Source organism: Lampetra fluviatilis, chromosome 42 (genome assembly GCF_964198595.1).
Source record: "Lampetra fluviatilis chromosome 42, kcLamFluv1.1, whole genome shotgun sequence".
NCBI lineage: Eukaryota > Metazoa > Chordata > Hyperoartia > Petromyzontiformes > Petromyzontidae > Lampetra > Lampetra fluviatilis.
In genome coordinates, this window is record NC_136316.1 from 6991227 (window position 1) to 7003958 (window position 12732).

General features: G+C 43.2%; 1 protein-coding gene across 2 annotated transcripts in view; it reads left to right on the top strand.

Moving 5' to 3' along the window:
- The window catches only part of LOC144946677 (solute carrier family 12 member 4-like), an 89849-nt gene that overhangs the window by 37215 nt on the left and 39902 nt on the right, over positions 1-12732 (top strand). For both annotated transcript variants that reach the window (XM_078875757.1, XM_078875756.1), the window contains exons 3-4: positions 10110-10201; positions 12101-12232. In XM_078875757.1, the coding sequence (XP_078731883.1) occupies positions 10110-10201; positions 12101-12232 (224 nt within the window). The remainder of the gene's footprint in view (positions 1-10109; positions 10202-12100; positions 12233-12732) is intronic.

Sequence of the window (12732 nt, forward strand, 5' to 3'; positions counted from 1 at the left end):
CATTTCTGACCAACACCACCTGACTGATGAATTAAGACATGTACATCGGGCCCTCAGGATGAACGGATACTCTGACCGTACTATCCGCCAAGCTGTCTCTCCCACCACACAGAAACAACCACATGAAACTCCGACCAAAACTATCACGTTACCATACATAGCAGGCGTGACCAAAAAGATCTCCAAAATTCTAAACAAACATAAGATCCAAGTCCGATTCAGCACAGTGCATAAAATCCGTGATCTGATTCCATCTGTGAAGGATGTCGTTCCTGACTTACAGTATCCTGGAGTCTACAAATTGAGTTGCATTTGTGGTGATTGCTACATTGGAGAAACAAAACGTCATGTTGCTGATCGTGTCCGCGAGCACAAGTCAGATCTGAAACACGGCAGAACTGATTCTTCGGCCGTTGCCGATCATTGCTACAACTCGGCGGGCTCTCATGATATTGTCTTTTCCGAGACCAAGGTTCTCTGCAAGCCTCCTGGCTACCATCAAAGGTTTGTACACGAAGCCATACAAATATACAAACACAGACATAATTTCAACCGTGATGATGGGTACAAACTCAGTAATCACTGGAAAGATGTTATTAACCACGCAAAAAAGACTTAATTACACTTTTTGGACCATCTTATCTGACAGGCACTATTTTAATTTACTTCACCGAGTGTTAACATCCCCAGTTATTTTTAACAGTACTCTCTTCATTTTTCAGCCTGCATTGGTATAAACATGGGCATTTTCGTTCCTTTGTTCTATCATGTGTATCAGACCTCCCCTCCCCCCTTTCTGCCCATTGTGTTGGCGTGCGCAGCAGCCGCGTCCAAGCCGTCGCCAAATGTTTTGTTGGCTCCCTCCCCCTCCCACCCCCCTCCCTCCCGATACGTTCCATTCATTGGCTACCACATTCTGATGAACTCCCCCCCCCTCTCCTCCCCCCCTTCAACTTGCTTATAAGGGATTACATTTTGAATCATTGCTTCACTTGATGCAGCTAATCTGGCTGTGACGGTCCCACCTGATGACGGAGACTTGTGTTGCCTCCGAAACGTCGTGAATTTTATTTTTATTTTTGTTTTGTTTTATTTTACTTTCATTACTTTTAATGTTTTACCTACGTGACTTTACCGAAAAAACCTGAGAATATACATTCGTAACGTTTCACGCAGAAATCGCAAATAATTGATCGTTGAATTTAAAGCTATCGTAAATGCAGGGATTCATATTATTGGTTCTTTCGGTAAAGTACATTGTGGCCGAAACGTCGTGAGAATGAAATTATTTTTATTATTGTATCATTACCCTTCTATGTGACTTTACAGAAAGAACCAAGAAAATAAGTGATCGTTGCACGCACGATCCGATGCGTACGCATCGTGAGAGCAATTTTTTTTTTAAGTGTATCGTTGCGTTGTTAACATGCCTAGGAACAGCTACCCAAGGTTAGCATCCACAATGCTCCAATGACGTTCCAACACACACACGCATGCATCTTAGATCCCAGTTTGACAGACGCTTTTCTACAGCTTTCACTGCTGGGTGTTGTGCTCGTTTCTGCACGGCTTGGACCGACTGACCTACATTCGTATATTAGTCACGATGAGATACGGTTTGCCTGATGTGCAGATGTGCTGGTCTAAGTCTCAGCCTTCTCAGCCTCATGACCTAAATAGGTAGATGATAAGTTTTAGCCATGTAACGATGGTCCAATTCATCGTTTGGCCTTCGTGCGTCGAATCAGTGCGAGTCAGAATCAATTATTTCTATTTTTGTCTCGTCACATGGAAGCGACATGCTCATGTTACGTTTAAGATCACGGAGTAAGTGACAGTCTATTAACGGGGGACGAAAATAAAGACAATACAAACGCGGTGGTAACAACAATGTTCCCGGCATGCGGAGCGAAACGTCGGACATCATGCTAATACAACACACGGCACAACCCGAAAACACTTCACAGAACCACGGTGTACAACGTCGAAAACCTATGTACCATAGCAGTGCGGTAAATACGAAACAAAACGTTTCATATTCTTAATTTCAATCGTGGATTCGAATTGTGGCGTTTCATTGCAGCAGCGATGTTTTGGACAGTGATAATTTATTGCGTGCAAAACAAGAACAGTCTGAGCCGTGGCCCTGTGGCAGGTGATCCCGAATCGAACAACTCACGGTGGTGGGTGTCTAGGTTCAGTTCTTAACGACAGCGGCTGAAACCTGGATGAAGGTTCCTCCATCATGGGACCTCCTTTGCCAGTACCAAGATATACTAATAGGGTTTTTCCCCTTTTTTCTGGCAACAAAACTGACACCTTTTGCAATGAATCATGCTTACATTAACCACAATACTTGCAGTCAAATGCAAACAAAAAACAATACTCTGATAATTTATGCATTGTCTTTGAAACTGATTGGTCCACACCAGAGACAGCTTTCTTTAGAGCCTAGTCTCATATGGTGTTCGAACACCATATGAGACTAGACTGCAAGTATTGTGGTTAATGTAAGCATGATTCCTTGCAAAAGGTGTCAGTTTTGTTGCCAGAAAAAAGGGGGAAAAACCCTATTAGTAAGGTTCCTCCATTCACCATTCCCCTCGGCCCTCCCGGCTGGTGACTGTCACACACAGCGAGCGAGTCGATTCTTGTGGCAGAATGACGCGCGTCTACAGCGCATTTACTTCCCCCGCGTGAAAAATAAGTCGACCAAACGGGCCCTTGACAATCGAGCCGAGATGGAGAGACCTGCAATCTACACTTGCAGACGTGTAATGTTCACGCTGCGCAGTACTGTTCATGCCATCGACTGCAGCAAGACCGTGGGAGCGTTATGCCCTCTATGTTAGCCCTTAATTTATCTCTAAGTAACGAACTGACCCAGAGTGGGGTACGTGACCGATGGCCATCAAGACCCGGGGGTCAATTACAATTGCATCCGTTTCATTATGAATGAATTGCAATGGTGACATAGCTGTAATAACCTCAGAGAACAATGCTGCAGTGACTGTCATACATGATCAGAATCAGAATATGTATTTATACTGGAGGAATCCGATGAGCTATAAAGCTCTTTCTCACAGAACACTTCGTTTTGTACACTCTGGTTAAAACTCCAACGGCGTTGGCTTGCAAATGAACATGGCAGTGTGTGCGTGCGTGTGCGAACCCGCCACCGCGCTTCACCGTGTTTGACGCTAAGCGGCACAGACTACACAGTAATTCTCACCATCCCCATGCGGTGCCTGAGTAGCTGCCCCCCCCCCCATTCCCCTACCCCCCCCCCCAGTGCATGGCAGAAGTCTGATACGATATATAAAAATGCGTTTTGAAAATAGGTGCAAATAACATATATACGCATTGGCGGCGACAACCTCGCCGCTGCGTCTAGGTCGAATTGGCCCTGACGTGCAATCTCGTTGCAGACATTCTGTGAAAAGGTTTTTTTGCCGTAAACAATTTTCACAGCGGCCACAAAGCGAGGGTGTGCGGAAATGTGCATTTGTGATCGTTATTATAATGTTAAATTATTGAGCTGGCAATTACTCCTGGATTATATAATCCGTCCGTTTCTCTGTCTATTTGTTTAGACCATCCGCTCATTCACGTCCTCTTAAATTGTTCCCTTTATTAAAATGTTGCAGCTCTTTGCTTTTTAGCCGATGCACTGCTGGACGAAGATGGCTTTCCCACGCCATGTCAGCCGAAGGAATTGCTTTCGCGACTGCAGGAATTAATATTCTTTGGGTCTTTCGGTAAAGTCAGGTAGATAGGTTCAAAGAAAATAACAAAAAACTACGACGTTTCGATCGCAACACAAGCGGTCGTCATCAGGAAAAGGGGGGTTAGCCTCTAAAGGTAAACTGTTTATAAAGGTTTAAAGATGGGCGTAGCCCAAGTGTGTCAGCAGCATGGGCGGGGCAGCTGATGTTAATGTAGGGGAAAACAACGACATTGGCAGTGGGTCTCCACCAATCAAAGGGCCGCCAGGCAAACATTGCACCTCGCTCCACACACCCACACCGCTGGCAGTGCAGGTTGCTGCTAGAGATGATGGTGGTAGTGGGTAATGATGGTGCTGGTGGTGGGCTTCCACTAATTAATGGGCTACCAGGTCTAAAATGTAAACATTACAGCCAGTTATGACTTAAACGGGTTGATAACGTCCTTCCAGTGATTACTGAGTTTGTACCCATCTTCTCGGTTGAAATTGTGTCTATGTCTGTATATATGGATGGCTTGAGCTTTTTCAATTAAATAAGAGAGATGACATAGTCATCCTCTCAGCCGACAAGGGCATTGCCACAGTCATCTTGGACAAAACCACGAGGTGCAATGTTTGCCTGGCATCCCTTTGATTGGTGGAGACCCACTGCCAATGTCGTTGTTTTCCCCCTACATTAACATCAGCTGCCCCGCCCATGCTGCTGACACACTTGGGCTACGCCCATCTTTAAACCTTTATACACGGTTTGCCTTTAGAGGCTAACCACCCTTTTACGAATGACGACCGCTTCTATTGCGATCGAAACGTTGTAGTTTTTGGTTATTTTCTTTGAACCTATCGACGTGACTTTACCGAAAGACCCGAATAATATGCTTGACCATACTTCGTCACGTTGGTTGGGGATGAGGTTGGAGGGGCGGCTCCCAGGACTGCTTCAGATTTCACTCGCCACCGATGTCAGTCACGCGTGGGAATGGAACAAATGTCACCGGTTTCTGAGCACAGTATAAAGACAAAGACACCCCGTGTAGCCTTTACAGACTGTAGGGGCAAGTGCTGTTAGCGAGTAGCACCTATGAAGGCCGGCACGGCACACGAGGGGGTGGGTGGCCAGCACCACGCCCGACCGCCTTTGTCTCCCGAGTGGCGATGTTTACACACCGTACCAGGTACTAATATGAGGCTGAGTCGACTTAGGGGAGGCCCAGGACCGGTTCAGATAATCGTCACCGGTGTTGGGCCATGAGAAAAAATTGAACTTGGGTTTCTGGGCTCGTAGCGCAGTACACTACCCACTGCACCACCGTTAATATTTGACGGTATTTTATTTAAATTCCTCTTATCAGTGCTGCGAATCTAATCAACTGAATTTCTTTTTCGATTTAAAGCTTTCGTGACCGCAGGGATTCATCTTCTTCTTGGTTCTTTCCGAAAGAACCAAGAATAACTGAATTTCTATTTCGTTATCCGTCAGAGAGCAATGGCAGACACATTGGTGTTTGTAAATAATTCTAGTTTTTATTTTTATCCAGGCAGCATGTGCAGACAAAGGGCTCCAGCGGCGTGCATGCATCTATAATTAGTGCCATGCCTTTTTGTTGTTGTTCTTGCTATTATTTTCAACACCACTATTTATTTTCTCCCGCCGGAGTGACATGCCTGGGAGATAAGTGGGCTTTGATTCTTGCCAGTGTTCTCGTCGATACTGCCACCGTGAACCGTGAAATTGGAATCCCCCGCAGAGCACATATATCAAAGGTGATTCATCTCTTTAATACCAGCCACTGTACAACAGCGGAGTGTGTAAGTGCCGCTGCCTTAACCCCCCCCCCCGCAAATCAGACGAGTGATTACGAACAGCCGAATGGGCAGTCGGGACAGCCCGACATGGGCTTCGTTAAATTTCTGTCTGAAGCTGTATAATGCGCACTCGTAATGCACGTTGATTACCATATAAATAACACAACCGGCAATGGATTCCCATAGTCATATATATGCATTATTTAATCCCCCCCCCCCCCACTTCGCGAAAGAAAAGCACACAAGTGACGTCATCACATCTACTCCTCGATTTAAAGAACGAAACAGGAGGATTTCTCCACAAATCTGGCTTGTTGCCTGTTGAAGCTAGTTGTAATTACAGGCGAAACGTCGTACTCAGATTCTACATGTTGTGACTTTGCTCTGTACTAGTAAGGAATTGGCACGTTCTGTTTACGTGGCAAACCTTACTAATTGGCTGTGTCGGGTGGTGGAGGGTTTAACGACACATTTACAGTACATATTTACGCTATCTAACCCAAAAAAAACCTCTTATGGATGATATTGATTGCGATAGGCTCCTCCGTGTTAAACGAACTCGTACAGTGCTCTCTCAAACACAGCTTGGTCACGTCTGGTTTTAGGGGTAAAATTAAAAATCACATTCGTTGGATCATTGGAGAAAACAAAATCTGCGGAATTGCAGCTTGAAATTGTTTTCATCGTCTATTTTATTTTCAATCCGTTTGCGTTTTTCAGACAACTATATTTCCTCACTGGCACCTGAGGAGGCCGTTATCCAGCAGTGTATTGAAACTTTTTTTCTTCAATAAACAATGAAATATGATATGCTATATTTCTTATTACTACAGTATATTGCTTATTCTGATTATGATGATAACGTTAAATGCCGCAACTGCTATTAGTATATATTGCTCTCTGCTCATTTGTCTAATCGATTTTATCTCGAGCACTGACTATTACTAGCCTATCCATCTGTCTGTATCTACTTACCTATCACTTCATTTACATATCCATCCAGCCATCTCGTACAACATATATTTGCCCTGTAAGTATCTGGGGTGATGAAGTAGTGTAGTGGTTATCGCGCTGTTCTATTGACCCGGCCACCCGAGTTCAATTCCTGGCCACGATTAGTCATGTTGTCTGTAATGTTCTTACCCGCCCCTACTAACATCTGTGAAAAAGAGCTTAATAGCTCATCGGATTCTTCCAGTATAAATACATGTTCTGATTCTGACACTGATCAGCGTGGTGAAGTATGGTAAAAAAAGAAAATAGAAACCTTAATTAGTTGCTGATATGGTGTGGGGTGCCATTCATCCACTTGTATATTGGGAATGACGGGAATAATTCATTGATTACTTAATTAATTAAATGTACTGTTTATGCTTGAAAATTCTTTACGTGTTTTTTTTACCTTCTCATTAATGAGAAAGCCTTGGACACACAGCCGAGGGCACGCATCTCCACGATAAGAACCTCACTCACCATGGAGGTTTTGCGCAGCCAATATGATACTGAATTTATATTTTGGTTTGGTCACCAAATGTGTGTCGTGAAGCCCCCTCCACCACCCGATGCAGCCAAACAGCTTAAATAGTCCGGTTATTATGTTGTGCTTCATCGGTGCTCACTTATTTTTATTAACTCGTCCTCAAACCAGTGTCGTCTCGCCTTCGCTTTGCAAGAAAGAGACTTCGATCGGTAATAATGCAGGGGGGGGAAAAGGTAAATGCACAGGATAAGATGCTCACTTTTGACAGATGGCTAGGTTAATCATAGGGCAGCCAGCTGCTCTGGGTAGGATTACTGTCGAACAAGCATCATGCCTTTTAAGGGTTGACATAAATCACATAATCTATATTCTCAGGTTTTTTCGGTAAAGTCACGTAGGTAAAACATTAAAAGTAATGAAAGTAAAATAAAACAAAACAAAAATAAAAATAAAATTCACGACGTTTCGGAGGCAACACAAGTCTCCGTCATCAGGTGGGACCGTCACAGCCAGATTAGCTGCATCAAGTGAATTTTATTTTTATTTTTGTTTTGTTTTATTTTACTTTCATTACTTTTAATGTATTACCTACGTGACTTTACCGAAAAAACCTGAGAATATGAATCATTGCAGTCACGAAAGCTTCAAATCTAGAATCACATAATCTAGTTCAGGTGTCATGAAAAGCGTCTTTGTAATAATCCTAATAATAATAATCATCTGTATGTCTCCAAACTGTCGTTCACTTTGGCTAGATTGCTATGTATGTGTGTAGAACTTCTTTTGCATTGTGCGTGTCCAACCGTGCTAATCGGAGGTGCGTTTCAGTATTCAGTTTCTCTGTTTTCAGCCTGTCAGCTTTCAGTGTGTTTACGTATTTCATTAGACTATCTTTAATCTGGCTTTCCATCTGTATTTATGTTTGGTTATGTTTCTATCTCTGTCTTCAACTGATCTGTTGGCAATCTTGATACATATTGAGTGAAATGTGTTTGCAATCTGTCTGTCTCCATTGGCCCATATTCAGTCTCTCTATTGAGTCTCTAATCTGTCTCTCTGTCTTTTGTCAATCTCTCTTCTTTGTATCCCTCTGTCCATCTTCGTCGTCTCTCTGCCTGGCTGACGTGAAATCTTTCCTTCAAGCATTTGAATCCATCTAGTTATTTATGTGCTTCGTATGTCCGCCCATCTATTTCGCTTTGTCCATTGGTAGCCTTTTGCTGTAAGGGACAAATGTCGCAGTGCACCCTGTAACTCCAGTAAACTCTTGTTAATTCGACACATATGGGGCTCTGGCCTTGCCAAATGATCCCAATATTCCGAATTATGTACAATGGAACTCCCCAGTGCCTCTCGCCCCAATAGAAGAAAAAAAAAATCCAAATTCGTTTTCCAAACTCTTCATGCACCATACGCATTGTTTTCAGTTTTTTTCAGTTTCAATTATTTGGAATAATCCTGTGAGCCATTCGGCTCTTGATTCGGGTGCAACTGCAACAAACAATGAAATTACAAGATACATTTAAAATTTACTGTACGCAAATTGAAACATCCCCTACAAAAACAATAAAATCTTCCAGAAAAAGCACCATTTGTTTATGCTGCGTACAAAAATAAAGAAATAAAATATCCAAAACCTTGGATTTGTCTCGCAGACCAAGGGATTTATCCTCCAGTCCCTTTCTATTACTTCTTGATGTAGGTGTGGACGACATTTCTGCGAGGGTTGGCTTGCTCAGAGTGCATCCACAAGGTGAAGTCAAAAGCGATAGGTTTGCACTAAAGCTCACCACATGCCACTTGACCGAGTTGTTGTTTTGGTCGTGGCGTGTGGCATCGCACCACGTGTATGCAGAAATCGGATCATTCGATACGGCAATTTGGCTCATAGCGAATTACTAATACTGGACTCTTTGGTTTTTTCGGTAAAGTCAAGTAGGTAGAAAAATAAAATAAAAAATAATATATCACGACGTTTCGATCGCAACACAAGCGGTCATCCTCGTACGGAAAAAATCATCCAGCAGTGGAACTGCTGAACGAGGAAGAACACAGCGAGCGAGCTGTTACAACAAGAGGTTATATATGTGGCGAAGGGCAAGCAGGCGGGGGGTCTGAGCTGGAAAGGAATTCCTTCCCCGCACGCAAGCACGTATATATGCCGAAAGCGCAGCCGTGCCGAAATATCCCCAATTACGAATGATAAAATACTGAAATAACGAGGTTTTAGTGTTATAGTTTTAGTGAACTCTGCCAGTGGGATTACGGGTGGTGGGTTTTAGAATATCCCCTTGGCACTGCAGTGTTAGGAGCTTTAGGGTTCATCCTTTCAGGATGAAATGTGAACGGACTTGTCTTATTAGACTCCACCACAGAGTGGAGGGCAATCTCAGGGTAAACTCACCCTGCAGGTGGTGTCAACAACAACAACAACAATGGACGTGACAATGTGTGGAGTGCTTGCAGAACTTTACTGCAGGTGTCACTTGTGAGTGGAGAGTAGTGTGGGCGGGTAGGGAAATACAACGACCATCTGGCAAGCCAGACCATCAATGGGGCCTCGATTTTAATAGGGAATCAATAGGTCGCCCAGAAGTCAGAGTGCTGAGTTGACACTGCTGAGATCCTGGGTTCGGATCACACAATCAGCCGCCTATGATTCAACTGTGGGTTATCAAGTGCAGTGAGTTGATGGTCTCACATGATGCACAATCAATAACTGCACAATAATAAAAAAAACATCGCTTCAAATTTGATTATTCTGCTCTTAATCTGCCTAAATTTCAGCTCTATGAATTGAACATATCGATTTGACTATTGCTCGCTCAATGGCAGGGCAAGTGGAAAAGTGGTGCCCACTACTGTGCAGACCAGAGGTCACTCACTTCAAGCCATCTCAGCGGTGGCTCTGCGATATCCGCTTATGTGGGCCGTTTCTTAACGCAGAGGGTTGCGCTGTTCTCCAAGAGATCGTTGTCCAATGACGTGACGCTGATGGCGCAATTGGCTTTAAATCGGGGGGGGGGGGGGAAGGACCAAGACAAGAGTTCAGAAACCACGTCAAACATCATCACGCCGACCGTGTTCCCACGCCGGCAGGTGACGGCAACCACAAGGAGGACTACCCTTTCCTGCACGCGGGGGACGACGAGCTGGGGGAGGGATGCGACAAAAACTTGGCGCTCTTCGAGGTGAGTGCAGCAGTAGTCGCTGTGCCGTCCATTGGCCTCCTCCAGTGTTCCTCCAAGCGTCCTGATCCATCGACCCCAGCCGGCTCTGCTGGACCGGCACGGTCGTCATCATCGTCGCCGTCGAGCGCGATGATCCGCGAGCACCAGGGTGGGCGTGCTCGTCCCGTTGGAGAGAGAGAGAGAGAGCCCACGTTCAGATTGAGCAGCATTGTGAATGCGGCTTTCATGAATGGCTCTGCTATGTACAAACATCTTCTTGGTTCTTTCGGTAAAGTCACGTAGAAGGGAAATAATAAAATAAAATAAATAAAACATAATAAAATAATATTATGTTTTATTTTTATTAATATTTTATTATTATTATAATAATAAAAATAAAACATTATATAATTTTATTATGTTTTATTATTATTATTTTATTATTTCCCTTCTACGTGACTTTACCGAAAGAACCAAGAAGATGAATCCCTGCAGTCACGAAAGCTTTAAATCGAAATATATACAAACACTCATACTCTTTAGTTCTTTCGGTAAAGTAACGTAGTTAGAAATAAATCACGACCTTTCGATCGCAACACAAGCAATCGTCATCAGGTAGGAAACCACCTGATGATGATTGATTGCGTGACTTTACCGAAAGAACCAAAGACTATGGATTCCTGCAGTCACGAAAGCTTCAAATCAAGATTGATACAAACACTCATTAGGTATTCCTCTTTTGATTTATTATGAGCCACAAGAATCTTCATTGGTCAATAAATCTATGGATCATTATTACACCATTAATGAAAGGTTCTGTATAAATTCAGCAAAGAAACGCTGAATGTCAAGAGTTTTTTTCGGGACGATAATTCGGATATTTTCCCACTTACTGCCTATTCTAACTAATAATAATTTACATCCCACTACCCTCACCGTTCTGGTCTATATTCTTGGTTCTTTCGGTAAAGTCATGTAAAAGGGAAACAATAAAATGATCAAAATATAAAACAATATATTTTTATTATTTTATTGTTTCCCTTCTACGTGACTTTACCGAAAGAACCAAGAATATGAATCCCTGCAGTCACGAAAGCTTTAAGTTAAAATTTGTTCTGGTCTATTTTATATTGCCGCCACATGCAGACGTATAATGCCACCTGATTAATAAGTTAAAAACATTGGTGAGGCCAGGCAATGATCTCGCAAACTTTTTATCTTTAACAACCCTTCATCACCTGGTGCATCCAAACAAATTAAATTGTCACGTGGTGTACAAGCATTTAACACGCCAGTTACGATAGTTTTTGTTCACCCACTGGAAAGTTGACGAACAATTCCCACAACCATTTTTTGCAATGCAGTACTGTACAATGTTGCATGTGAAACTTTGTCAAACATCATGAGGAGGAGATCCAGGAAGTCATTAAATGAATTATGAATCATTATATGCTATGAAAACCTACATATCAAATGAAGCCAGTATCCACATGGGTGCCTTTTAAACAAATAACCGGGCACTGCATGGTCAATCAGCCCCTTTCCCACTTTCTCCCTTTACCCTCCCTCCCTCCCTCTCTCCCTCCCTCCCTCCCTCCCTCCCTCTTTTTTAACCTTAAAAAGTTTATTTACCATTCAGCATGTGAAAACAAGACATTACAGTTTTTACAACTGCAACATTAAAACGATGCAATGTAAAAACTAAGTGCACAATTGGACAGGCAGCATACCGTGTACAGCATACACACTATCATTGTTTAAGCGCAGAAAATAATCGACCCATTAAATATAAATTCAAATGGATTCGTGACATTTATGTGGAATGGGACTGAGTTCAGGGTGCATTATTCACCTTTAATTACACGACACCACAGTTTACTGGTTTAAGTAATCCCTCCCTCCATCCCCGTGCGTCTGTAGGAGGAGATGGACACACGGCCGATGGTTTCGTCCCTGCTCAACCGCCTGGCCAACTACACCAACCTCCCCCAGGGGGCACGGGAACATGAGGATGCGGAGAGTATGGAGGGGGCGCGGAAAGCTCCTCCCAAGGTAAACAACTAAAACTAAAAAAACTATTCATATTCTTAGGTTTTTTCGGTAAAAAAAATAAAAATTAATAAAAGTAAAATAAAAATTAAATAAAAAATAACGACGTTTCGGAGGCAACACAAGCTTCCGTCTTCAGGTGGAACCGTCACAGCACGATAGCTGTATCAAGTAAATGAGATATTACAAGAGATACCACTCCGTATATATAATGGTTGAGGGGGGGGGGCCAGGAACGGCACACTTTTTATTATTATGGTAAGGTGCGGCTTGACACTACGGCTAGTCTACATAACAAAGGACTGAGCCTGAGAGGGGGGGGGGGGTGCCAGAGTTGTTCAAAGTGCAACTAGATTTAAAAAACTATTTTCATTTTTACCAGGTAAGGCCACCACTGAGCTACTGTACGTAGCTGGATTTTTTTCAGAAGCAACCTGGCAACATATGATAGCTCAACGAAGTTTATTTCTCATCGTGTGGAAATGTAAGGCAGCCAAATACGA